This window comes from Nansenia antarctica (assembly GCF_963989245.1).
Source record: "Nansenia antarctica genome assembly, chromosome: 2".
Taxonomy (NCBI): domain Eukaryota; kingdom Metazoa; phylum Chordata; class Actinopteri; order Argentiniformes; family Microstomatidae; genus Nansenia; species Nansenia antarctica.
In genome coordinates, this window is record NC_137675.1 from 71,380,595 (window position 1) to 71,406,952 (window position 26,358).

The window sequence follows — 26,358 nt, forward strand, 5'->3', positions numbered from 1 at the left end:
GATTCCGTGTTCAGACACTACTCCGGTAACGGCTGTGTGCTCTCCACCGCCGAACTCAGGGACTTCCTGGGAGACCAGGGGGAGGACGCCTCACTGGTCCACGCTCAGAGCCTTATACTCACCTATGAGCTCAATGACTGGGGTAAGCCTAAGCACCGTGCATAAACTGAGACTTTTGTGTTTTCGGAGGAACTGAACACGTTAAGTAAATCCCATGATAGGTCAAGATCATACACAAGACCTACAACTTAAGTAAGACTTTTTTTAACGAGTTGACCTGTTCAGGTTACATCTTAATTTCCCTCCTGAAGACCTCCTCATCCCCACTTCTCCCCTGTACAGTTTCTCTACTATGAATAATGTTTTTTTTTTGTTTTTTTTCAGCATTGTAACTGCCAATGGCCCCTGGTCATAGCATAAATAACTTTTTCTTATGATGACTAATGGATCGATAATTGACTTACTTAGTACTAACTTGTACAGCTTCGAGGGCGAATTTGACAACCTACTGTACAGTATTTTCCCACACTCTCATGAACATTCCTATGCCCGTCTATGCCTGCTGGAAATCCCTCTAAATCTCAACGACTTTATGTGTTACACCTTGTGCCACTCCCTGCAGCTCAGAAGAACCAGTTCATGACCCAGAATGGATTCACCATGTACATGCTGTCCCAGGAGAATGATGTGTTTAACCCGGACCAACGCAGAGTCCACCAGGACATGACCAGACCTCTGGCCCACTACTTCATCTCCACCTCACACAACACCTACCTCACCAAGGACCAGGTTACTGGCGCCAGCAGCTCAGAGCCATACATTAGGTACACAAACACTGCTCTCTCTCACACGCGAGCACACACACACACACACACACACACACACACACACACACACATTACCACACACACACACACACACACACACACACACACACACACAGCAGTAATATAAATACATGCACACGCCCACATTCCATTGTAACTGCCAATGGCCCCTGGTTTAGCCATAGATTACTATTTCTTATGATAACTGATGGATAGATGATTCACTTACTTAGACAAATGTATTGTAAGTCGACAAATGTAATTCGCAACAAATTGGATAAATGCATCTGCTGCATGGCAAAAATGTAATGTAATGTAATGCATGCGCGCGCACACACTCACACACACGCACACACACACACACACACACACACACACACACACTCACACAGTGACATTGTATATGTGATTTCTCTGATAGAGCTCTGAACCAGGGCTGTCGCTGTGTGGAGCTGGACTGCTGGGACGGGGATAAAGGAGAGCCTGTCATCTATCACGGACACACCCTCACCTCCAAGATCCCCTTCAAAGAGGTCATAGAGACCATCGCCCAGTACGCCTTCAAGGTTAGCACACCCTGACGAAGGCGCAAGCTGATATGTGTTTTTTCAAATGTGACAGCAGCTGGTGAAAGGTGGGAACAAGTCGGCAACCGACCAATGGGTGTGAGTGTGTCATTGAGTGTGAGTGTGTCATTGATTTTCAACAACGTCGACATTTGTACATTTTTTCCAAATAAAAGTCGGAAAGTTTTGAATTGTGGTTGCCGACTTGTTCTCGCTTTCACCAGCTTCTGTCACAAATGTGCCTGGAATCTTGGTCCTACCCTGTCATGGATCATTATTCATCATTATTCAACAACCGGTCAAAAAAACAGTGACAGGCTAGCTGATCAAATCAACAAATCCAGATTCTTGACGACATGTCCCTTCTTGGTTCTGATGGAAGAATAGTCAGAATAGCCTGCAGCATCTGCCTCTCCCTATTACATACAAACCGATGCTTTTTTACCTAATCAGTTTAGTTTGCTCTTTAGTGTAATGGATTGGTTTAAACAGCATCCCTGTTGCTCCCTGTAGGCCTCGCCGTACCCTATCATCTTGTCTCTGGAGAACCACTGCACAGTGGAGCAGCAGGCCGTCATGGCCCGAGACCTGTGCACCATCCTGGGTAAGAGGCTGCTCACCATGCCCCTCAGTGACCAGCCCCTGAAGAACCTGCCCTCTCCTGAGGTATGACACGCCTCTGTCTCCTGCTCTCTTCTCCTCTTCCTCCTCTGTTCTGTCTCTCCCATAATGATGATGCTTATAATAATAACAGTATTTACAGTATCAACGTGTTTGTGTGATTGTGGAGCCATCATGGCCATGGCTTTCACATGGCTTTCACATAACAAAATCAGACACACCCAGACACACCCAGAGTATTGTTGTCTGGATGTGTTGATGAATTGTTCTGTTCCCCACAGGAGCTGAGAGGGAGGATCCTGGTGAAGGGGAAGAAGATCACACCTCACCTGGGCCAGCTGGGGAACAACAGCTTCTCATCCAGTTCTGAGGACGAGACAGCGGCCAGCAACAAGACCACCACCAAGAAGGACCCTGGGAAGGTTAGGCCAAGAATGTTTTACCTATCACTTTCCCTGGACTCTTATTTACACGTCGTTGCAAAGCAAGTCATCATAAAACTGAAAACACTATGTGGATATCAAGGATTTTCTTTGTAATGTGTGTTGCCTCCCCTAGGTGGTCTGCTCTAAGCTCAGCCCGGAGCTGTCTGCTCTGGTGGTGTACTGTCGAAGTGTCCCTTTCAGTGGGTTCGAAAACTCAGCCCAAAATCCGCCCAATGAGATGTCCTCCTTCTCCGAGAACGACGCCCTCAAATACATCAAGGACTCAGGCATGTGGCTTAGGAAGATGGTACCCTGTCTTTACCTGTGGCAGCTTAGATCCAGAGATCTAAACGGATGTTGCACAAAGATGCTATCTCTGTCAACACAGATGTTGTAATGTGACTCGTGCCTATTTGATACAGGGAAATTCAATGTGTAATGGGATGCATTGTTTGTTACTATTGTCTTTTTCTTTTCTGGCACAGTGTACAGTGTTGAGTGTCTAGTCCCATTTCATTTCACTGCATGTTTTACTTTGTATTTCTGTGCATGTGACAAATAAAGCAACTGTGAACCCTTGAACCCTTGTATTGGTTCATGTTAGTGTTTGTCTGGCTTTTCATTTTGTATGAGTGATGATAAACAAACAATCTCCTCCCTTTTGCAGGAAAGCTATTTGTCAGATACAACAGCAAGCAGCTGAGCCGGATCTACCCGTCTGGCCAGCGACTCCAGTCCTCCAACTTCGACCCTCAGGACATGTGGAACGGCGGTTGTCAGATGGGTCAGCACTCTGGGTCTTGAGGGGTGCCGGGATGGGGTGGTGGGAGGGAGGTTGTACAGGTGCCTAACTGTATTTAGCCTGGGAGTCATCCCCGGAGATGGAAACCTATTCTACGCAGGAACATGTCACTCCTGAGAGTATTACACATGCTTGGAATGGCCCGCCCCTTTCTCATCACTTGCTATGACCCCCCCACACACACACACGCACACACACACACACTGCTGCCTGGTGAAGTGCGTTCTGTTGGCAGGTGTTTCTGTGTGTAGTTCTGTGTCTCACTTCACACCCCTGCCCTTTGCAGTGGCCCTCAACTTCCAGACGCCAGGGGAGCAGATGGACCTGTACCAGGGACGCTTCCTAGCCAATGGTCGTTGTGGTTACATCCTCAAGCCCAGCTTCCTGTGCAGCCCCAGCTCCAACTTCAACCCTGAGATCACAGGAGGCGGCCCGGGGCACATCCCCACCCAGCTGACCATACGGGTGAGCAGCTCTCTGAGAACCAGCTTCTCTTATGGTTATACCTAGTGGTAGTCAACATTACTCTATGCTGGAATAAACGAGCAGGCCAATGTAGGTGGTTTAAACTAAATCAAATTATCGTATATATATGTATTTGAATATTTTGGGGTTCAGGTGTTGTCTGCACAGCAGCTGCCTAAGATCAACACGGACAAGCCCAACTCTATCGTAGACCCACATGTGTGGGTGGAAATCCACGGGGTGACCATTGATAACTCCAGAGACAAAACCCAACGCATTGACAACAATGGTAACCTACCACTTACTCATCGATTTCACTTCACAAGCCAAGGCCCTTTAACAGACACTACAACCCAGAATAATCTATAGGATAACAAACTTGAGTATACAGCATGTTCATTTTCAATCCAGGACTCAGTATCAGAATTGTTGTGATAAACCAAGGCACATCATGTCATGTACTCTCTGTACTCTGTTGGCCCGGCACACTTCTTTTAAATAACAGCAAATGTTACTTGTCTTGTAGAGCACCATAACCATGGCCCTGTGTCATTTCAGACCATTTTAACAGAGGTAGATGATAGTGTTCCTGACAGCTCTCCTGCGCCCTCTGCAGGTTTTAACCCACGCTGGGACTGCACTCTGAGCTTCCAGCTGCAAGTCCCAGAGTTAGCCCTGGTGCGCTTTGTGGTGGAGGACCACGACCACAAAGCCAAGAACGACTTTGTGGGCCAGTTCACCCTGCCCTTCACCAGCCTGCGCACAGGTACTAAGAAGCTCTGCTTGGCTATCTAGATATGTTTGTTTACAGTATACAATAGTCTGCGTGACCGTGTTGTCCCACTTCTTCCTCAGGTTATCGCCATGTTCACCTGCTCAAGGCTGACGGCTCTAGTCTGTCTCCTGCTACCCTGTTCATCCATGTCAAGGTGTCCCGCAAGGGGGTCCCCATTAAGACTGTTTCTGAGCGTATGGCCTTGGCCACAGGCAAGGAATGAACTCCTCCACCTGAATTATTTAATTGAATTAATTGAATTAATTTAGCAGACACTTATAATCCAAAGAGACTTACAATTAGAGGTTACTGGGACATTCTCCCTGGAGTAACTTAGGGCTAAGTGCCTTATTCAAGGGCACACTAGTGGTGGTGCTCCAGGCGGGATTCAAACTCATGATCGACCACCAGTCCAACTCACTATCCACGGCAGTCACGTCGATGCATTCGTTGTCGTTCATTATCTGACGTCATCACACCACTAAGCGCATGCGCAACCCTATTGCGCAGACACTTGCACCTCTCATTGTTGGCGAGAGACAGACACAGTGATGCCTGTGTCTGTCTCTCGCCAACAACGAGCGCTGCAAGTGTCTTGCTATGAACTCATAAGACAACACTGTATTAATTGATATTAACAATTCCATTGATCAAATCATTATATCAAGGTAGCTGTACAATTTCCCCACGTCTCACTCGTTGCTCATGCGTTTAGTGGTGTGATGACGTCAGATAATGAACACATCGACATGACGACATGACGTGCTCAAGGAACTGTCATGTCACTAACCCAAAATGGGCCGCTGCCATTGGCTAGCTCTAATGGTCCACTAACCCATTGGGGTGACATGATTGGAGACTGGCCGTCTTTTGAACAGTGCTAACTAACGTGCTCTGGGCACCACCACTACCCCTAGAGCCCTGAGTCTAGAGCCCTGAACTAGAGCCCTGCGTCTCTGCCAACTCACAGCCTAGAAAGAGCCCATTCTGGGTGGAGGTAGACTGCCGCTGCCTGTCTAGCCCAATGTCTATCTCCTCCACCCACACTCAATTTACAGTATGCAGGACTCACAAGGCCACAACTGGCTGCAGGGAGGAAGACATCATTCATCAGTCAAAGCTGGACAGGATCCTTGCCAGATGACGAGTGAACAGACCTGGGCTGGAAAGGAAATCTAACCTGTTGTTTTTGTGGGAGTATTCATTTCTGTTTTCATAATGGCATGGCTGGTGCTGGTTTGTTTTAGCTCAGAGTGCTCAAGATTGTGAAACAGACATAGACATTGTTGGATAGTATCTGTACTGGTTTTTAACATTTTAAAACTTTTAAGAGATTATACCAGATTTGTATCGTGTTCCCAGGAGTGCCCAGATCAGACAATGAAAAGGCGTCACTACACATCTTCAATTTTTTTATTGTTATAAGTTTTATGTTTAATGTTTTTTTACTATGATATTCAGTTTTACTCATAGAGGTGTTTTATCAGTGTAAGGGTCTGATTACCATGGTAATGGAAAGACTGTTGTTGTGATAGTGGTCTCACTTTCAAAGAAAGGGTACAGAATAAATGAAGATGACCTTTTCTGATAGAATTAATACACTTAAGCACTAACAATGTTTTTGTAACGTGTTTGTTACAGATACCTGTGCAATTGCAGATATAGCATAAATGTAAAAAGAGATATTCTAATGTAGTTACATAATTTTCTCTGTTAGTTTGAATATTTTGCATGATGATTCTGCTTTGCATTAACTTACCCGGTACTATGAAAGCTCTCTAAGCAGTATAATTAACATGTCTTAAGTTATGTAGAAATGGCCTCAAAGTTGCACAGAGGTCATATAAACTAGGGCCACAATTCAATCCATTGCAGATAACAAAAAAAGTTATTTCTTTGGCAGGAAACAAGCATAATCAATTTGATATGCAGAACCATTGTTTTAGTTTCATTCTGTAGGCATTGTGTTTTAGGGACATTAATCCACACAAGCATTATTGCCCCATAAAAAAGAATAATGTTTATGTAATTGATTAATTGTATGTGTCTGAAATGTTATTGAATTCAGGCAAAAGACTAATACAAATGATCATGCTTCAACATTTTCAATATCTTCAAATTGCATGATCACTTGGCTAAGTCAAGTTTTAGCTTCCTTTTCCGACTGTTGTCTTTTAATAAGCCATGGTTGCACTTAAGTAGGATTTTCTTCCTTGCTCTGTTGGTCTACATTGCAGCTCTCAAAGTCATGTCAATTTGAATGAAAACAGTATTAACACATTTGAAAAGAAAATGTTTTGACAGTTTGAGATACTTTTGAGGCCTATTATTTCTGTTAGTCGCTGAGCATTTAAATAACCAACAGTATTTACCTGAAAGGCTTTCATTGTGTGCTTTCTCCGCTTTCACCCCCTGCTTCATTACAGTTGGAAGAGGCTTGGTGGGCGTTGGGGTCATGGGTCAGTGTCAAATCCAGTCCCCAGTTATGATTCCTCTTCCAGTCCATTAAAAGCACTTCTATCGAAACCCCAGAAAGCATGCTTACGTTTTTATAAAAACAATTTAATTCCATTGGGTGTATGTGTCGTTTTCTTTATGCAGTGTCTATTTTAAAACATTTTAACTTAGTTTTTATTTCAGTTTCAGCAACTTGTACAATCATGTCATGTTTTGTCTACAATGTGTCTATGTTTTTTTAAAGAAATAGTTGCTCATTGTGTGTGTGTGTGTGTGTGTGTGTGTGTGTGTGTGTGTGTGTGTGTGTGTGTGTGTGTGTGTGTGTGTGTGTGTGTGCGTGCGTGCGTGCGTGCGTGCGTGTGTGTGTGTGTGTGTGTGTGTGTGTGTGTGTGTGTGTACCTTAATGTCACACACAGAGAAACCATTTGAAAACCCTCTGCCTTTGAGTTTTAATTGTCTAAACGACTGGTGCTTTTTGGCATTGGAGTCATTGATGACCATTGGATCATCCTGGGAGGTCATTGTATATCAATACAGTTCCTTAGAGGAATTAACACCCCGCTCAGGTGCACTTCAATTTAGGTTTTGCAATTTAACTATTTATGATACTTTTGGGAGATAAAGGGATGTTACACCTTTTAACATTTTTCCTGGTTTGGCCCTGACCCTGGCTGTAGTTGATTAGCCCAGACAGTTTTTTGTTACATATTTTGCTCGCTTAGATACTGAGTACTCACCCATTCATCCTGCAAATCTGTCCAACTAATATTATGACAGAATCCCTCTCTGTAGACTTTGTCTGCATTACAAAAATGTAAGTCACTGTACTAAGCTGTAATCCACTTAAGTGTTTTGTTACTATGACAATGAAAATGCTAAAATGTATTACAGCGTAACGTCAATGAAAAAAGAGTACATTTTCTGAAAAATGATGCAACGTCTTCAGAGAGGGAGTTTATAATATGTTAAATTTGAGTGTCTGCCAGGTGTTTCAAAATGAATCAAGCCCAGAATATGACTACTCAGTATCCAAGAAAGCAAATTATGTAATTATAACTGCTGGGGGCCTGGGGCTAATCAACTATACTCAAAGTCAGGGCCAAACCAGGAAAACAAGAAGTGGAACATCCCTTTATGTATTTGGATGTGAAATCAAATGTTAAAATAGGTGTATAAACACTCCACTTCATGAGAGACGAATATGTGTGTTGGTCCCAAACACAGGTCCCAACACAGCAAGGATTGATTGATTGATTGAAAACTTTATTAGAAGATTTGCAGAAGTAGGTACATGAAAGTACATATTACATACAAGGTCAACTAACAGGATAAAAACCCAAGAAAGCCACTGGCTTATTTCAATTGGGGTCCTTGATTCTCAATTCATCGTTACATGTAAGACAGACAAAAAAAACTAGTACTATCTACAAGATAATACAGACAAATAACTAGTACTATCTACAAGATAAACATACATCCAACATGGGAAGAACAATACAACAAAACATAAGGTATGTACAGCGGGTAGGACAGGTGGGGACATACACCACAGGTGGGGGCGGGGGACAAAACACAAAGTATGTACAGTGGGTAGTTCGGGCAGGGGGACAGACATATAATATGTACAATGGGTAGTTTGGGCGGGGGGACAAAACAACAAGTATGTACAGTGTGTGGTCATGGTGGGGGGGGGGGTACAAAAACACCAGTAGATTTAGGCGGGGGGGAGGGGGGGGGGGCGACATAATAACATTGCGTTTGCTCAGAGTGTAGACCAGGTAGGGGGGTGGGACAAAACAACTAGTATGTGCAGAGGGTATTTCGGGTGGGGGGGGGGGGGGGGGGTGTGGGAGACATAACAACAAAACCACAAGAATATATAGAGGGTAGTCCTGGTGGGGGTGTAGTCTTTTAATTTGATTTTTGATTTAGAGGGTCCAGTTACGGATTGCAGCCTCCTGTAAATGTTTTTTGAGAGTGGTTTTGAAGGTGGGCAGTGTTTTGCACTCCTTTAAGATTATAGGAAGGGCGTTCCACATTTTTACTGCATAGTTTGCAAAAGAGTTTAACCCCTTGTTTGTGGTGCAACGCGGTTGAACGTGGTTCGTGGAGCTTCCTCTGGTATTGTATGTGTGGACGTTGTTCACTTTTTGGAAGTATGTTGACAGGTGTCAACATACAAACAGGGTGTCTTTGTGGTGTAGCGTATCTTGAAGACCAGGCCCAGTGCAAGCTGCTGCACTCTGTCAACTACTCGTAGCCAATCAAGGCTCAAAAAATGAGCAGCGGTTAGATGTGTCCTAGGGTTGAGGCCTAGCAGAAGCCTAACCAGTTTATTTTGGGCTGTCTGGAGTCTTGTTTTTTGGGCCTTTGTGGTTCTATAGTACCATGATGTTACGGCATAGTCGAAGTGACATTGAATGAGAGCTCCTGATAGGGTCCTCAGTGTGTTTTTACTGACAAGTGAGGATATCCTGTACAAGAATCTAGTTGTAGTTAGAATCTAGTGTCGTCCATATAAGCATAGTAAGCCGTGCTTACCCAACGAAAAAATAAAAAAGGACCGTGAATGAAAACAAACAAACGGTTACATGTACTGTCTGTATTATATTATATTATAGCACTTGGCTTCATTCAGCCGCTATTTGAGCCGCTATCACAGGGCGTTAATACTATATTATAGGGTAGGCGTGCGTCTGGAAGCGGGAGAGGGCAGTAATACCACGTTCATTGATAAAATGACATAAGGGATGGAAAGGGGGGATGGCAGTTTTAGACGGGGGATGATTTGGACTGTTTTTATTTCAGGGGGGGTGCCATTCCCCCTCATCCCGACTCAACTCGAAATCCAGTATCATTTAGCGCGTGGCCGGGCAAGGCATAGGCATGTTGAAGAGAGATAGACAGCTCCGGAGGGATATAAAGAAAGACTGAAATACAATCATAAACATTAGTTCCCTTTCAATCTTGAATTAAACTCATTTTCTCGGCTGATAACAACATCGTTAATTTTATTACGAGCCACTTAAACTTCGCATGAATGACAGTAGGCAACGTTTTTCCAGTGCGGCTCACATGCCTGTAATAACTCCGCATAACCAGTAGGTAATGTGCGTAAACAAGTTGAATACTCGACGTCGAGCTACGATCGTTTCCACAAACAAATTGACTCACGTTGAAATTGTATAAATCACTACGTTGACGTGGTTTTCTATGTACGACACGGGTAAGATCAACATTTGATCTAAGGACGTTCTATGAATGAGGCCCCAGGGTTAGCATGCTTACAGCCAATCAGTAGTTCTTTCATTCCGACAAGAGCTACTGATTGGCTCTTATCACTTTCAAATTCACTTAACATTTCACCTCTCGCCCGGCAGAATAGCTTATGCTAGCGAGCTCAAACGAACGATCTAAATAATAATACTCAAGGATAACTTGCTTGTAAATAATAATATGGACGTTACTGTCATGGAGCTAATGGGATTTCGTAGACTGGACTGGAAAGTCTACACAGTCAGTGCTCACCGATCTTCAGACCCAGAAAGGGAGAGTCGCCAGCAGGCCTGGTATGAGCGGTTTATATTATTGAGTACTGCTGTGCTGCTGGTTATGGCTTCTTATTTAAGACTTCCTCTAAATACCTTTGAATGTAGGCCTGTGCCGTTGTGTTTGGAGAGAGAGCTGCTTAATCAATCGCTGAGATAGGCCTAATGTTGTATGTGTAATTATGTGTATTTCTATATCTTATGCTTACCCAATCTAAAAGCTCACGGCACGTGCCTGCAACACAGACATTGACGATTACAATAACGTTTGTTGGATAATTAAAGTAACGAGACATCACAAATAAAATGCATCCGTCACATCTATTTCAGTTTCATCACACACTCATATCAAAAGAGTCGAATCAAATAAATACAAAGCTAGAGAGCTTCTCTGAGAAGGCCCGTTGTGCCACAGGAACTACACAGACCGGCGACCACCGCGACATTGCGCCAATCGTACTGGTGGATGTTTTGAGGCGTCGCGGGCACGTGGTCATCTCTCACTTCCTGGGTAGTAAAGATGGCGGATGAGAATGAGACAGCACCGAAGCCGGAGCCGGAGAAAGAAGAGGAGGTAGAAGAAGAAGAAGACCATGGACATTGCAGCGATTGTGAAAATGACGAGCACCACTTTGATGACGGGTTAGGGTGCTTATCCGTTTTTAGTGCAGTACAAAATGTGTCATGCTCATGCCCTGTGCTCGCTTGCAAGATAGTGCGAGCTTATTTCGGCTTGAGAAACTCAATTCCACTAGTCCCTCCCACTTGCGTTTACTCTATTGGTGGGAAGGCTTTACTGATCGCCTGTTTATCCCTCTGATTGGCTCCGAATCGATTTTTGTTCCTGGTGTAGGCAGGCCTTCGTGCTTCGTTCCTCCTTCGCTTCGATCGCGAGGCGTTATGGAATTGAATTGAAAGCATTTAGAAGATGAAACCATGCTCCACTTAGTAGCTACCGACTACATATGTGCATGATTTTGCAGCATGAAACTAGTGGGTTGACACGTAGCTTAAGTAGCTATCACAGATTTGGTTTACCACTCAAATGTCGGGGGGGGGGGGGTTTGTCATCCAGCTAGCAGCTACACGCTTCCGACCCTAGTTTTTAAGACGAGATGTATAAGGTAGCTTAGCTAGCATGACACAACGGCGTTGTCAGCGAGCTAAATAGCAAGCTAATAAATAATACAATGTAAAAAAAATCCCATCAACACGTGATTAAATGTTATGTTAAAATAGCAACAATAATCAATAGTCTGCTCCTGGCAAAGCACAGCAACATCAGCTTGTAAAACTGTCATATGAGCCTAAGCCTGCGTTCGAAGAGCTAGCTGTCAGTGTCAGCTGCCTGACGTCCAATGTATTCAATGGTCTGGCGATCTCTTTCTAACTAACGTTGGCTTTCGCTTAAGTTTTTTTTTTTTTTTTTTTACCAAATGGCTGTAGCTATGACACTTATTGCTAGTGATTAGCTAGCTGCATTCGTCTCACTCGTTCTGTTTAAACAGATAGCTAGCATGATTAGCCAGACGGGTTCTCGTTGAGATGCAGGTTGCCTTGTGCCTTGACTGACACAAGTCGTGACGTTAGAATTATAAGGTTCTATCTCCATTTTTGTCAAAATTGAGTTTTTTTACATAATCTGATCCATCAGGTGTCTATTAATGCCTGTGTGGTGTTATTTTTTTTAAATGTTGACATTTTTTAGTTAGTAATTAATAAAATACAAAGGTTCCATCTCACAGAACATAATGGAATGTAAAAACTTTGACCCTCAATATCTCTGAACTACCCTAAACGGAGATAGAACCTTATCATTCTAAGCTCACGAAGTGTTGGCCAACAATGGCAGCATCTTCATTAAGGCGTAGTCTAGCCTGCTCGCGGTGGTCCACGTTCGCTTGGTCAAGGTCATGCACTCTCTGACACGAGTCGTCATCCTTACCAAGGACATTGACCAAAATTGCTCTAGAGCCTTGAATGTATTTTAGCTAGATGAGGATTCGTTTTCATCCATATGCATGATGATTGAAGCATGAATAATGCTCAGCCCGCAATGACGCAAACTACATGTAACCTGTTGCTGTGTTTCATATAACTTGCCCTGTATTGTGCAAACACTCCTATTAATGCATCTGTATCACAGTTAGCTCAACTCTATGGTGTTTATATATATATATGTTTTGCAAGCTAGCTATGTGTTGCCTTGCCTGATCATCGTGACGCGCGCTTGCACACATACACGTACACACACACACACACACACACACACACACACACACACACACACACACACACACACACACACACACACACACACACATACACATACACATACACACACACACACACACACACACACACACACACACACTGGTAAGCAGTTGCATGAGCCTGGAAAGCCCAGTGGTAAAAAGAATGGTTCTGGATGATAGTTGGGCTCAGCTGCTGAAATGGAAGCCTGTCGAACAAGCCATTGAAGGCTTTGTCGTCTATTGTTCCTGTTAGTCACCCATTAACCTCCCTAATACACACACATACATACACACAAATACACATGAACACACTCTTCCCCCACTTGGGTCATGTGATTCACCATCTGTCCTGGGGTTACAAATACAGGCCAGTCCCCGGCCTCACTCCCCTCGTAGACACTAATGGGATTATAGCGTGTTCCTCTGTAAGTATGTTGTCTGTCTCAGCCCAGGAGATGGGCCTCCAGGGTGGGGGTAGGGGGCTCATCTCATTCCTGGAGGTCAGGACACAGAGGAATGTCTTTAACAGTCCCGGGGATAGGGATAAAGGACTACTACTAATGCTCTGTACTTGATTGATTCATACCTAGTGAAACAGTGATTGGTTCCTATCTCCCACACTCTCCTTCCTTGTCTCAGTTTCATTTACTTTGCTGATATATTCTGTATATATCTCATTTGGCTTTAAAGGCTGAATACACCTTCTTTCCTACTATGCTTGGTGTGCCAGGTAGATACTCAAGTGGCATTAGGCTGGGCTTTTTTTTGGTACTTGCATTAACAGTGTCTTGTTTTTCCACCCTATTGCAGTGACAAGGGTCAGGGGGATGAAAGCGGTGCCAAGAAGAAGAAAAAGAGACAGAGAAAGAAGAAGGACAAGTCTGTGAGCCAAGAGGCAGTACAGGATCCACTTGCCAAGGTATTGATTGAGATTGTTTATTTAAGGTAAGCCCCTTGAGAAGAATCTTCTCATTTTCGAGGGGGTCCTCACATGACGATACAAACATAATCGTAACACATAACAAATAACAATACAAAGCACCTACACACACACTCACACACACAGCCCGTCATCACTCCACAACCCACCACTACAACCCAACCGCAATATATACATGCAACAGTCAGATACATACATAATATAATTATCAGAAGACATCAGCAAGTAATCGAAATTGGCAACAACAGAAAGCACATTTAAGGAAAATACAAATACAAACAACCTGAAAACTAGCCGGTCCAAACCCCCCACATAATTAATAACATGAGCAAGGCTTTTTTAAATAGGAAAGTAAAGATGATTTAAAGGATTGAAAGGATGTGAGGGACCTTAAAGGGGAAGGGAGATTGTTCCAGTTACTAGGGGCCTTGTAGGCAAATGAATTACGACCTAATTTTTTTCGGTATCTGGGAACACAGAAAAAGAGGTTTTGATGTTGTCTGAGTGGATAGGGAGAACTACGGGGGACCAAGTAAACTTTTAAATACATGGGATATTTAAAGTAAATACATTTATAAATAAATTGTAACCAATGAGATTGCCTTCTGTCTTCAAGTGAAAACCAGTTGAGTGAATCATACATTAGACAGTGGTGTGTAAAATAATGACATCTGAGAACAAAACGACAGAGGGAGTTGAACAAGACATTTAGGGGACGAAGACAGGTCTCAGAGGTACCCTGGTACACAATATCAGCATAATCAATAATTGGTCAAATAAGCTGAGAAACTAATCTTTTCCTGATTTCAAAAGTAAAGCAATCAATAGAACGATATAAAGAACCAAGGCAACCATAGGCTTTTTAAACAAGATTGAGGAGTATGTGTAGGATGAGGGAGAAAAATCTAGCTTTGTGTTTTTGCCCCTCTGTTTGTTCCTTTGAGAGAGGGTTACTGGAAAGGCCGACTAATTGTTACTTTTGAAAACAACTTTAGAAAGAGAGAATGGAGATTTAGTGTGTTTTTGAATGCGTGTTCAGACATTGTTTGCATTTAGCAAATTATTCTCTTCACCTTGTGTAAGGGTCCTCTCTTTCTCTTTCTTTGTTTCTCTTTCTGCATAGGTTAACTCGCTGCCAGCTGATAAGCTGCAGGAGATACAAAAAGCCATTGAACTATTCTCTGTTGGCCAGGGCCCTGCCAAAACCATGGAGGAAGCAAGCCGGCGCAGCTACCAGTTCTGGGACACCCAGCCTGTTCCCAAGCTAGGTATGACAATTGGTAAAGGTACCGGGGTGAGTCCCCAACTTGTGGAGGAGAGGGTAGAGAGGCCTGAGGAATTCTCAGTATTTCCATTGGCCTTCTTCTTTTTTTAGTGTGAACTGACTCATGCAAATTATGCTTTTATATATATATATATGTTACGGTACATGTGGGAATACGGTACATGTGGGAAAACTAGGGTTAGAGTTAGGGATGGGACGATTATCGTTTTTATCGTTAATCACGATAAAAACACCCGCGATAACTTAATCGTGGAGAATTTTAATTATTTGAATAATCGTCATAATCGTATGTTATGAATAAACTGTGTTTAACAAATGTCTGGCACTATTTTTCAGCCTAGGCTACATTACTTTTGCAGTCAAGTTAGCGACTGTTACTGTAATATAATTGCAATTCCTCACATGAGCCGCGCGCGAATATCCTCACAGAACTTGTCTCGCGCTATTGTTCAACGTTACTGTCAAGTCAGCCTTGTCAGTCAGTCACTAGGTAACGTATGCTAGCCTACTCACCATGGCTGGTGAAAAACTTTAGACGGGATACTGTCATTGGCCTTCCTTGTTATTACCAGGCAGTGACAGTCTATGGCTGCAAAAGTCACCGTCGCCCCTAAGCTTTAGCAAATATATTGTGGTTTACTTAATACTGTTCAGCACTTGATGTTACATTCAATGCATGACTTGTGCTATAGGCTAAATACAATGATTAAAGCGGCAAGTAGCAAGTGTGTGCATCAAATGCATTAGGCACGTAACATCCATGCTGTATAAACACATGACAACCGTCCGTTATTTCCCGAACTTTGCCCGAACCCCCTGCGAGGACCCGGGGAACAACGGTACGCTCCCCGCGGCTGCTATCAGACTGGCCGCGGGAGTGAGTGTTGAGGGAGAGAGGAGACGGCAACCCTCGCTCGCCATAGACTGTATCCCTACTCGTCTCTCCTGAGCTCGGTTGTAACGTGAACCGTGGAATACAGGATATGTTAGATGCTTTACAGTAATTCCCCAAATGACCAGAAAAGGAAGTTAGATTTGTCGCTGGTCGCTTTTGACTAATTAAGTCGCCAAGGGGCTCTGGAAGTTGGCAACACTGGGAGTGCGTTCTTTAAACTTCCTTGGGTACGTTAATGAAAGGTGCTGATTGGCCGAAAAGGAATTGCTCTTTCTTAAGGACCCGGATTATGGCCAGAGATATGTGCCACTAGAATCTGAATTTGAATTACTGACTTAAAATGTCCTAAAAATACAACAAAATCTAAGTTAAAGTGATTACAGTGTGTTTTATTGGCATAAAAAAAAAAACGGTAATATCGTGGATCGCGATTATTTTGCCCACGATAATCGTGACATGACATTTTCTAATCGTCCCACCCCTAGTTAGGGTTAAGTGCTACGTCGACTTGGTACATGCTGGCATGTCTAACCCCTAACCCTAACCGTAGCACCTAACCCTAACCCTAGTTTTCCCATGTACCGTTATCCCACATGTACCGTAACATATATATCACTAATCCATATGCTAATGTACTTGCTCATTTGATTTCCCCTCAGGGGAGATGGTGACATCGCACGGTTCCATTGAGCCTGACAAAGACCACATCCGCGAGGAGCCCTACAGCCTTCCTGCAGGCTTCAGCTGGGACGCCCTCGACCTGGGGAGCCCTGCTGTGGTGAGGAGGCCCACCCCTACACTACAAACTGAATATCCCATGGCAACATAATTGATTGAATGCAAACTACTTGCTACCTGGTTATTCCATCAAAGATGACTTAACCATACCAAATTACACATGAAACCATACAGTTGTGACGTCTCCCTGACTCACTGTCCCACTCTTTTTCATCCTAGCTTAAGGAGCTTTACACCCTTCTCAATGAGAATTATGTGGAGGACGATGACAACATGTTCCGCTTTGACTACTCCCCTGAGTTCCTGCTCTGGTAATTCTTTAACTTCAGTTTCCCTTCATATAGCAAGGTTGTTGCACTTGGACAACAATGTCTAATGTTAGATTTGTTTCTTTTTCCTGTAAACTTGCCTTTAGCTGTAACATGTCTCTCCCTCAGGGCCCTGCGCCCCCCCGGCTGGCTGCCTCAGTGGCACTGTGGGGTGAGGGTGGACTCCAACCAGAAGCTGGTGGGCTTCATCAGTGCCATCCCTGCCAACATTCGCATCTATGACGTGTAAGGGAATACAAATCAAGCTCTCACCTTTACACATCTGTGTCATGTATAGAATCCAAATTAATATACAATACATAAATGTTCCTTTGGTCATTGATGATTTTATTCCGCGAACATTTTTCTAACAAAGTGTCAATTAAGAGGAAGCCTCACTGACTCAAGACTATTCTTATTATTTAGGGATAAGAAAATGGTGGAGATCAATTTCCTGTGCGTCCACAAGAAGCTGCGCTCCAAGCGGGTAGCACCAGTGCTGATCAGAGAGATCACCAGACGGGTCAATCTGCAGGGCATCTTCCAGGCTGTCTACACTGCTGGCGTCGTACTGCCCAAACCCGTGGGCACCTGCAGGTGTGGGTCCGAGACACACACACACACACACACACACACACACACACACACACACACAATATATAATTTGAGTGAACTCAAATTATTTGTAATTTTTATAGGTACTGGCATCGCTCTCTGAACCCACGTAAACTCATCGAGGTGAAGTTCTCTCACCTGAGCCGAAACATGACTATGCAACGCACCATGAAGTTGTACCGTCTGTCTGAGGTCAGTGAGCATGGCGCCCTCTGGAGGCTGTCCTCTGTACCCCGCCAAACTACTCATGTGATTTATTTATCTTGAATGTTGATATGACATTAAATGTTGCCTCCTATCTGCAACAAGGCATTGCCATCAGCTTCTCTCTGTTCTTTTCTCCTGCCTCCCCTTCTCTATTTCTACAGGCCCCAAAGACATCCGGCTTGCGGACGATGACCAGGAAGGATGTGCCGGGGGTCCATCGTCTGCTACTGGAGTACCTGAGCCAGTTCCACCTGGCACCTGTCATGAGCCGAGAGGAGGTGGAGCACTGGCTGCTGCCCCAGGAGAACATCATTGACACCTACCTGGTTGAGGTGAACAACAACAATAATACACATTCCATAGACACCTACACAAATACTGTGGAAGCTTTTACAACACCATAGACCTAGAAACATGCACCATTGTATTGATTAAAATGGGTGACTGATTAAGGGGGGGGGGTGTTGTGTTCCTTTTTTCCGTGACAGAATTCTAGCGGCAAAGTCACTGATTTCCTGAGCTTCTACACGCTCCCCTCCACCATTATGAACCATCCAGTGCACCGCAGCCTGAAGGCGGCCTACTCCTTCTACAACGTGCACACTACCACCACCCTGCTTGACCTGATGTCCGATGCCCTCGTCCTGGCCAAGTCGGTGAGTCCTCTTGCGTTGGCCAAAGAAATGATTAAAAAAGACATCCCTCTCCTTTCAACATAAGTAATCCCCCCCCCGCCTCCCAATATTAATCTTTTCTATTCTCAATATTCAGAAAGGGTTTGATGTCTTCAATGCACTGGACCTGATGGAGAATAAGACTTTCCTGGAGAAGCTCAAGTTTGGCATTGGAGATGGGAATCTACAGTATTATCTGTACAATTGGAAATGTCCCAGCATGGGGTCAGAGAAGGTGTGTCATGATTCTCATAGTAGTTCAGACAGATCTGAGATGAAGGCTGACTGTTCTTTCTAGTCTTACCGAAACAATTTTATGATCGTGTCTAAACTGTACCAATTATTAGTTTCATTTAGCCTATGGAGATAAATACCACAGTGTAGTTATTTTAGCATTACAATGTTAGCGTGTTCACAACAAATGTATATTTTGTAATGTATAATGTATATATAACAAACTGTATATTCAGCAGGGTTAATTCTGGCACAAAAAGAGACAGTGTGTGGAAACTGAGTTGAATATGTTGCTATCTCTGTTAGATGTAAAATAATTACATACAAATATATATATATATATTTTAAGCAAGAATTATAGAGGCCAACACGTAACTAAATACTGATGGGTTTTGAATTTTATTTTGTCAACTTATGATCAAATAATCAATCATTTCACATCTTTGCTCTTCAGGTTGGCTTAGTATTGCAGTGAGACCCCCTTTTCCCTCACTGAGCGTCGCCGCTAAGCCAGGAGATCACACCAACGCACTGACCACCTGACTGATGGACCGATGGACTTCCGGCTTCAGGAAAGAGAACCCACCGCCCAGTTTTACTTTTTGACCTTTGACCTTTGAACTTTGACCTGCACTACCGCTGCCAGGCAGGGAGTCGGGGGAGTTGGTCCTTCTCCACACACTCTCTCTCTCCCTTCCATCACATGGACCTTAAGCCATTGTAGTTACCATCTCAGACTGAATAACAACTGAAGTCTGTCACGATTGTACCAGACACACACACACACACAAACACAGACCGCACTTCTCACCATATATCAAACAAACATACGCATACCTACACAACATACATGTTGATACGACATAATGCTAACACAAACACACTAGAGTCTAACATTTTCTTTTCCGTCTCCAAATGTGGAAAGCGCTTTGCAACAACAACAAAATGTCATCATCCTCATACATTTTAGAGAAAACATAATCAAAACAATAAAAAAAAAACTAAACAAAAAAGAAAAAGAATAAAAATATGAGATAATAAATATCCAAAGTGGACACAAGACAAGGGCTTCTGTGAATATTTGTTTTCATCTCTTCTTGTAGAGATTTGAATTGGCAGATTTGCTATCTTCATTTTCTTTGTGATAGGCATTTTAATTTTACTCAACACTCAGTAGCTGACTGTGGGAGTAAATGAGAAAGTTGGCCGTCATCTTTTTAAATGCCCCCGGCCCCCCCATCTGTACTAAATGTCGTGACCTACTCTTGCTTGCTACACATACAGAGAAGCCCTGTTCAGACGAAAATGGAATGAAGAGAGACAGTGCAAATGGACCAGCTCAGTTTTTTTTTGTTGTTGAACAGCCCAGATAACAGATATCTGGGGGATCAGAACTAAGAATGGAGAATCAAAACTGTCAGGGATTTTGGGGGCGGGAGGGTTTGGTTAACATGTTTGGTTAACAAGTTTGGTTAACATGTTTGGTTAACATGTTTGGTTAACAAGTTTGGTTAACAAGTGTTGGATGGGAATGCAAACTGATGTGAAAAACGGGTCTCATGGTTTTATGGTGCAGGAAAAAATGTGAAGATGCAGGTGATTTTTGGTGCAAAATAAAACATAGCAGTTGCTGTGAGGTTTTGGCATGGTTTCTGTCAAGGTGCTATTCTGTATTTGTCATTTTGTTCAATAAGAATTGATTTTCAACCCGCCATACAAAGCGCACCAGTTTCCAGCTTTATTTGTGTATTTGAACAGAGGTTTTGTATCCCTGACTATTCACATGAATTTGTTCCAGGCACCTAAGATGAGACTTGCACCAGAATTGTTCTTATAAATAGACAGACAGAAACCGGTGGAGGTAGGTACATTAGGTTATTATAGCCCTGGTGTCTTGAGTGGTTGAAATTGAAATCAAATAAATGCGAAAAACCTGTAAGATTTAATTTAATTTAATTTTGTCCATATACAATCGACACATTCATCGACTATACATCTGACGTGTTTGTTCTGCAGTTTCAAGATGCATGCAAAAAGGTTACCGTTCCAAACATGACCAAAGAAATCTGTCCCTGACGCATGCGATGACGTTTTATTTAAGGGACGCTGGTAAACATGCGATGCGAACTGCATGCAAGGATTCAATAACACGCATATTATAGAATTGGTCATACCTTGTATGTGTAGATAAATGTCCCTTACGAGAGAAAAGTAGAGTTATGTGATCATGTTGAAAATAACTTGTATTGATAGCTCTTTGGAGTAATGTGTGGTATGTTTCACCCTGAGACAGGATAGCTAGCTAGTTTGCTTGCTAATACTAATAGCTTAGCCCGCTAACGGAACGTCAGCATTGCTGCTGGCAGCTGGAGGTTTTAGTTTGACTTGCTGCAGTGCTTTTAGTAAAGTGTGTCAATGATACTTAGCTATTTCCATATACATCTATATGGGCATGCTTATCTAGTAAATTGACCATACATTCTTGTTCAGAACATTTGTTCCAAAGTGTGATTGAGAGCTAGCTACACTATTGCTGTCAAAACAATACAGATTTGCCATCTTGGTTTTTTCCTCCTCTGTCATATGTACTACACAGCTGTGAGCCAACAAAATAGCTGGGTTTGGTCTCACAAGTTACTGCCACAGAGACAGCCTGGACACCAACAGGTGTGAGGCACAGAGCTGTGTACTGTAGGATGGACATCCAGGTGTCCATCAGCTTCCTGAGGGCAAGGCTGGGTGGGGCCATTGAGGATGCAGTGCGCACAGCCGTGGAGACTGTACTATGTGAGACTGTGCGACTGTTGTCAGGACCTCAGGGGGACCTGCAGGGCCTGGTCACAGGGAAGGATCAAGGCACACTGGGACTGAAACAGCGGTTGGAGTTTTCCAGCGGTGTCGACTGGAGGATGCAGACAGGGTCTTCAGGGGCTGCCTGTAACACTGGGGCACAGGGGGGTGGGTGCAGCACTAAAAGTGTTGTGGGTCAGACCTCTTGCCCTCCCTCTCAAGCATCACAGAGTCGCAGCATGGTGCCCCATTCCTTGGAAGTTCTGGAAGACTGTACAGGACTTCCAGATCCGTTTGACCTGGTATCGGCTGGGCCAGTAATGGTTGACTATGAGGAGGGACAAGGCATGGAGATACCAGAGGAGTGGGAGTTGATGAACAGGGTCTACAAGACAGAGGATAATGAAGGCATGACCCTTATCGATGAGGGAGGCAACACTCAATGTAAGTCCTGCCTCAGTGTAGGATGTGTGTGTGCACTGGAAATAAGTTTTGAATGATTTGCATGATCAGAATTGATATTACAAACACACACACTCCACCCTTTACTCTCCTCTTCCTCATTCTCTCTTTTGAAGACAACCACAAGCTGCATGATGGAGGGCTGAAGATCATTACTGTGCCTGTGGAGGGAGAGATGTCCGCTAAAGCCCAGGACACGTTGCACCCCTATTTCAGCCCAGCCAATATCAAGACAGAGCTACCTGAAAGAGAGAGCCCCTTCTTGGCTGAGGAGGCCCATGCATCACCCCCTTCTGGCAATGTGACTGCTCAGGTTCATGATACCATTTAACGATATTATGGCTAAAATATTCAATTGTTTCTGCCCTTGTCCTAGCCTCATTTAAACCTACCCATCTTTATCCTCAGTGTCAGTCTCAGGGTGAGGTGGAGTTTGGGCCGGTGCAGGTGGAGGCCGGACCTCAGGACTTCTTGGGCCGTCTTTGCCTGTGGTTGGAGCAGCTGTGTCCGGAGGTGGTCCGGGAGTATGAGAGAGAGGGATGTCTGAGTGAACTTTCACGCAGAAAACTCATCAAGTTCTCTGTGTCATTCATCGTGGAAGAGTTTGGATTGTGAGGAGCCGATTGTATGTGTGGTTTGGGATGGGATTGATAGGAGAGAACTGCTCTATCCAGGCCTGTGGTTTTCTGAGCGTTTCTCACACCCTGTCCTTTGTCCCTCTCTGTAGCTATCCTACCTCTGCTCAGAAGACCATGCTGGCAGAGAACATCGTGGAGCTCTTCCCTGGACTCAGGCTCTGTGCACCCTCCGCTGGCATTAATGGCATTGTGAGTTGGCACCACCTTCACACTCTTTGCTGTCTAAAACAACCCTAGTCATCAAGTGTTTTTTGGCTTGCAGAGCTCAGTTACATTTCTGACTTTGTTAAGGCCAGTTTAGACCGAAGATCCGCGACGAGACAAGACTGCAAGTTGGCAGAAAAACTCGGCAACCACTTGCAACCGACGTTCTAAAACGGGGAGAAAAAAAATGGGCAGTTCAGACCAAAGATTAAAGATAATTCAAACCGCTGCAACTAGAAGCTGGACGTTCTAAAACGGTCTCGTCTCGTCGCCGATCTTTGGTCTGAACTGGCCTTTAAAGGTTCTGAGCGTTCTCATGGTACTGTGACACTGAATAGTTGATTAAGACGTGTTTACTAAGGTTTATGTAAAGATGAAATGTTTTTATTTTGTTTTGTTTTTCATTTAGCTGTTTTTCGTTTTGTTGATTATGACATTCTCTTTCTTTTCCTCTCTTTCACCTGCATAGGAACATTTGTACGACCCTTTGTCACGTACAGGCTATATTGAGACACGCCTGCGCAACTCTCGACGCAACCTTGAGGCTCACAAGAAGAAGTATGTGCTGAAGAAGCGTCGGCCAGAGCTGAGCCTTGCAGACCCCTCTGGACCTAGGTACAGTCCTCTTCCCTCAGAGACCCAGTCCAGTGAGCAGACACAGAGGTGGGTGGAGCTGATGAAGAGGACCAAGCCTCTGACCAAGAACCTTCCAGCCATCCACAGTGCCATGGACCAAACATTCTATGCCCGTAGACGGTGGATTAGTAATACACGACCTAGTATTAGGACTGTGTTGACTGAGTACCCACGCTTCCTTGACGTCCCCTCCACGGTGAGTCCAGTCTTTATGGAGAAAACAGTTAGAGATGCTCACTGAAAGATACTTACATAGACGATTGTAAATGTATTGTTATCTGTGTTGTTAAGATTGACCTGGAGTTTGAGAGGATGTTTCCAGGTAAGGGACACTCCCTACTAGCCCAGTGGTCGTCATTTGTGTTGCCGAGGATGTATCAGATTGCAGAGCGTGAGAAACACCCTGAGATCTCTTCACTGCTTCAGCAGGCTGGGACTCAGCAAGGAGGTATGAGAAGTGCATCCACTTGCAGTATATATTTGACGTTCAAGTATCACAAAATCAAGTTCATAATTGAAATTCCCTTTAGAAAGAGTGATAAGCAACTAAACTGCTTTGGTTTTCTCTGCAGATAACTATACCCTTACCATGCTAAAGGTCCTGATCTATGTACTACCCCCAACAAACACCAGCAGAGCCCCCTTGCCCTCCACAAGCAGCGTCAGACAGGCGATTAGGTGTCTGGTGGACGTTGTACCGGTGAGAATAACATTTTCTTCATTGCCATATGCAGTGCCCTGTGTAAGTAACGGGACAATAAAGCATTTTTCTTCTTTTGGCTCTACACTCTACAATTACTATCAAATAATTACTATAGGTTAAAGTAGAGATACTCAGCTTTTATTTGATGGTATTTGTGTACATATTGGTTTCACCATTGAGAAATTACACAAAAAAAAACACTTTTTATACATAGTCCCCCCTCTTTCAGGGTACCCAAAAGTGATGGGACAGATTTATGAAATGTCCAAATTAAGCACTCATGTTTAGTACAGTATTTGGTCGATAATCCTTTGAATGCAATAACCACCTGAATACTGCAACACATTGACCCCACACATAGGGCTTTCACACCTCCAAGGAACCGTTCCCGTTCCCGTGCTGGAACCTCTGAACCTTGGTGCTGTCTGGCGAACCAGCTCGCGTTCATAACAGTGTAACCGTAACCATCAGCGTCATCAACGTTGGGTGATGAAAGGGCAGGATAAACAAAAATGTCACAACAAGATGGCAGCTACTTCACTGGAAATGAGGATAATATCTTCCACTACAGTATCTGAAATAAACACTATTTCTATAAATAAAATAAAATAGACACTTTCTAAACACGTTCTCTTACTAGCCAGTTCCCCCTTACTGAAATAGAAATGGCTTACGAAGTTCGCACATGCATGTATGTTTGCTGAGCATGTGAGGAAGATAGAGAGAATGATGAAATAACTAATGATTAGATTTAGATTAGATTACATTATGTCTCCTTCCTTCTTGCTAGTCGTCACAGCCTAGAATATGACACGCCCACCCGAAGACGTCACTGTTCTAGTTTTTGGCTCGCGCTGAGAACCACTATTTTCTGCTTCTAGCTGTGAACCAACTTTTCAGGCTCCGAACCAATTTATTTTCGGTCTGAACACGCTGGCCGGTTCCAGACTAGGTCTTCAGTTGTTGTTTGTTTTGAGGTGATGTGACGGAACACACCTGACTTACCGGAAACACCTATCAAGCCAATTGTCCCATTACTTTTGAGCACCCTGAAATAATATGATTATACATAAAAAGTGTTGTAATTTCTGAATGGTGAAACCAATATGTACACAAATATCATAAAATAAAAGCTGAGCCATAACCTCTATGTTAACCTCACAGTAATTGTTTGATTTCAAATAAACCAAACAAACAATGTTTTATTAGCCATGCAATCGATCATTCAATCGTAGGAATGTGGTCATTTTTTACACACACCCCAAAATCGAAGCTTTTGGAGTGTAGAGCCAAAATAGGAAAACATGCTTCACTGTCCCATTACTTAGTGCAGGGCACTATACATTTATAACTCATGAGCTTGCTGAAAATATAATTGTTTTCACTAGCAATGATTCATACTCAGCCAGACTCAGTGTGCCATCTCCATTCAATGTTTAACCTTCTTCCTTTCCTCTCCTCTCCCACACTTCCGATCTCCTGTACTACAGATGGACACCAAGGTGTCCTCCTTATTCTGTGAGCCTGGTTCTTTGGAGGGCCCAGAGTCTGGCTCCCAGGCTAAACCCTACATTGTGAGCATGGGGCCTCTGGAGTCACCTGGCCGGCAGCTTTGCATCGTTGCCCCTCTTGATAGGATGGCAATACCCCTGCCTCAAGAGGGCCTGAGTAATGCCCTTGACAAGCTGTTCAAGCTCTTGCGGGTGTTTGATCTGGGTTACCCAGAGCAGCTTGGCTCCTTTTATGGCTTCCTGGAGCACTTGTATGGTTTGGATATGACCCCACACGCTGCCCAAGACTCGCCCTGCAGCAAGAGGTCCAAAGTGCTTGAACTGGTGTCACGACTCCACATGCCTTCCTGACAAATAGAAACGGGACACATATGACATGACTTCCCCCCCCCCGACCTCTGTTTTTTCTTTATTGTGTCTTATCGTGTCATGTTGCCTTCTCAGTGTCGTGTGATGTGACAGGTGTAACTCAAGACTGAAGATTGCTTTACTATATTTATTAGCAGTTCCTCTATAGTGTATTGGATTGTTTTACCCACATAAAACATGTTTAAAAATATATGTTGTATTGAAGAGTATATTGAATTGTGGATATTGGGCACTGAAGTGATGCCTCCTCTTTTGTATTGAGATATTTCTGATCCTGTAATTTTTTTGTAAGAGTCATACATTTGATTTTTTAAAGAATAAATGTAATGGTTCAGAAAAGTGATGGTACCCAGTTTGTCATGTGAACACCTGTACAATGCACAATGTATCATGACTTGAACATATGAG

At 43.7% G+C, this 26,358-nt stretch overlaps 3 protein-coding genes across 4 annotated transcripts in view; all 3 read left to right on the top strand.

The window, feature by feature from the left end:
* LOC308151948 (1-phosphatidylinositol 4,5-bisphosphate phosphodiesterase delta-3-A-like) overlaps nucleotides 1-7,041 on the top strand; it is a 25,789-nt gene extending 18,748 nt beyond the window's left edge. Inside the window, exons 5-15 of the mRNA XM_080524849.1 lie at nucleotides 1-142; nucleotides 623-824; nucleotides 1,249-1,393; nucleotides 1,907-2,059; nucleotides 2,296-2,436; nucleotides 2,573-2,726; nucleotides 3,107-3,223; nucleotides 3,528-3,706; nucleotides 3,860-3,995; nucleotides 4,323-4,472; nucleotides 4,562-7,041. The exon at nucleotides 1-142 is cut by the window's left edge and continues 84 nt beyond it. Coding sequence (XP_080380975.1) covers nucleotides 1-142; nucleotides 623-824; nucleotides 1,249-1,393; nucleotides 1,907-2,059; nucleotides 2,296-2,436; nucleotides 2,573-2,726; nucleotides 3,107-3,223; nucleotides 3,528-3,706; nucleotides 3,860-3,995; nucleotides 4,323-4,472; nucleotides 4,562-4,704 — 1,662 coding nt within the window. The 3' untranslated portion in view covers nucleotides 4,705-7,041. The remainder of the gene's footprint in view (nucleotides 143-622; nucleotides 825-1,248; nucleotides 1,394-1,906; nucleotides 2,060-2,295; nucleotides 2,437-2,572; nucleotides 2,727-3,106; nucleotides 3,224-3,527; nucleotides 3,707-3,859; nucleotides 3,996-4,322; nucleotides 4,473-4,561) is intronic.
* Nucleotides 7,042-10,999: 3,958 nt separating this feature from the next.
* On the top strand, nucleotides 11,000-20,262 carry nmt1a (N-myristoyltransferase 1a). 2 transcript variants are annotated; one of them, XM_080522469.1, is made up of 12 exons: nucleotides 11,000-11,128; nucleotides 13,552-13,660; nucleotides 14,805-14,949; nucleotides 16,521-16,639; nucleotides 16,819-16,910; nucleotides 17,037-17,153; nucleotides 17,334-17,504; nucleotides 17,606-17,714; nucleotides 17,891-18,061; nucleotides 18,218-18,385; nucleotides 18,501-18,638; nucleotides 19,092-20,262. In XM_080522469.1, the coding sequence occupies exons 1-12, from the start codon at nucleotides 11,007-11,009 to the stop codon at nucleotides 19,110-19,112; spliced, it is 1,482 nt and encodes a 493-aa protein (XP_080378595.1). In that variant the 5' UTR covers nucleotides 11,000-11,006; the 3' UTR covers nucleotides 19,113-20,262. The 2 variants fall into 2 exon arrangements, with proteins under 2 accessions (XP_080378595.1, XP_080378594.1); XM_080522468.1 differs by having other exon boundaries at nucleotides 11,000-11,127; nucleotides 13,548-13,660.
* A 1,014-nt stretch (nucleotides 20,263-21,276) lies between these two features.
* On the top strand, nucleotides 21,277-26,198 carry LOC308151573 (uncharacterized protein). Its single transcript, XM_080524467.1, has 8 exons — nucleotides 21,277-21,871; nucleotides 22,006-22,202; nucleotides 22,298-22,500; nucleotides 22,617-22,716; nucleotides 23,201-23,563; nucleotides 23,659-23,815; nucleotides 23,940-24,067; nucleotides 25,561-26,198. Exons 1-8 carry the CDS (start codon nucleotides 21,334-21,336, stop codon nucleotides 25,930-25,932), a joined length of 2,058 nt encoding a protein of 685 aa, XP_080380593.1. The 5' UTR covers nucleotides 21,277-21,333; the 3' UTR covers nucleotides 25,933-26,198.
* The last annotated feature ends 160 nt before the right edge of the window (nucleotides 26,199-26,358 follow it).

What these genes read in the sequence shown, in the direction of transcription:
- nmt1a (XM_080522468.1), top strand. Translation starts at nt 11,007, where the DNA reads ATGGCGGATGAGAATGAGACAGCACCGAAGCCGGAGCCGGAGAAAGAA. An exon ending in TACAGGATCCACTTGCCAAG is followed by an intron (nt 13,661 to 14,804) that starts GTATTGATTGAG and finishes CTTTCTGCATAG; the next exon opens with GTTAACTCGCTGCCAGCTGA. An exon ending in TTGACACCTACCTGGTTGAG is followed by an intron (nt 18,062 to 18,217) that starts GTGAACAACAAC and finishes TTTCCGTGACAG; the next exon opens with AATTCTAGCGGCAAAGTCAC.
- LOC308151573 (XM_080524467.1), top strand. Translation starts at nt 21,334, where the DNA reads ATGGACATCCAGGTGTCCATCAGCTTCCTGAGGGCAAGGCTGGGTGGG. An exon ending in CTGGCAATGTGACTGCTCAG is followed by an intron (nt 22,203 to 22,297) that starts GTTCATGATACC and finishes CTTTATCCTCAG; the next exon opens with TGTCAGTCTCAGGGTGAGGT. An exon ending in TCCTTGACGTCCCCTCCACG is followed by an intron (nt 23,564 to 23,658) that starts GTGAGTCCAGTC and finishes TGTGTTGTTAAG; the next exon opens with ATTGACCTGGAGTTTGAGAG.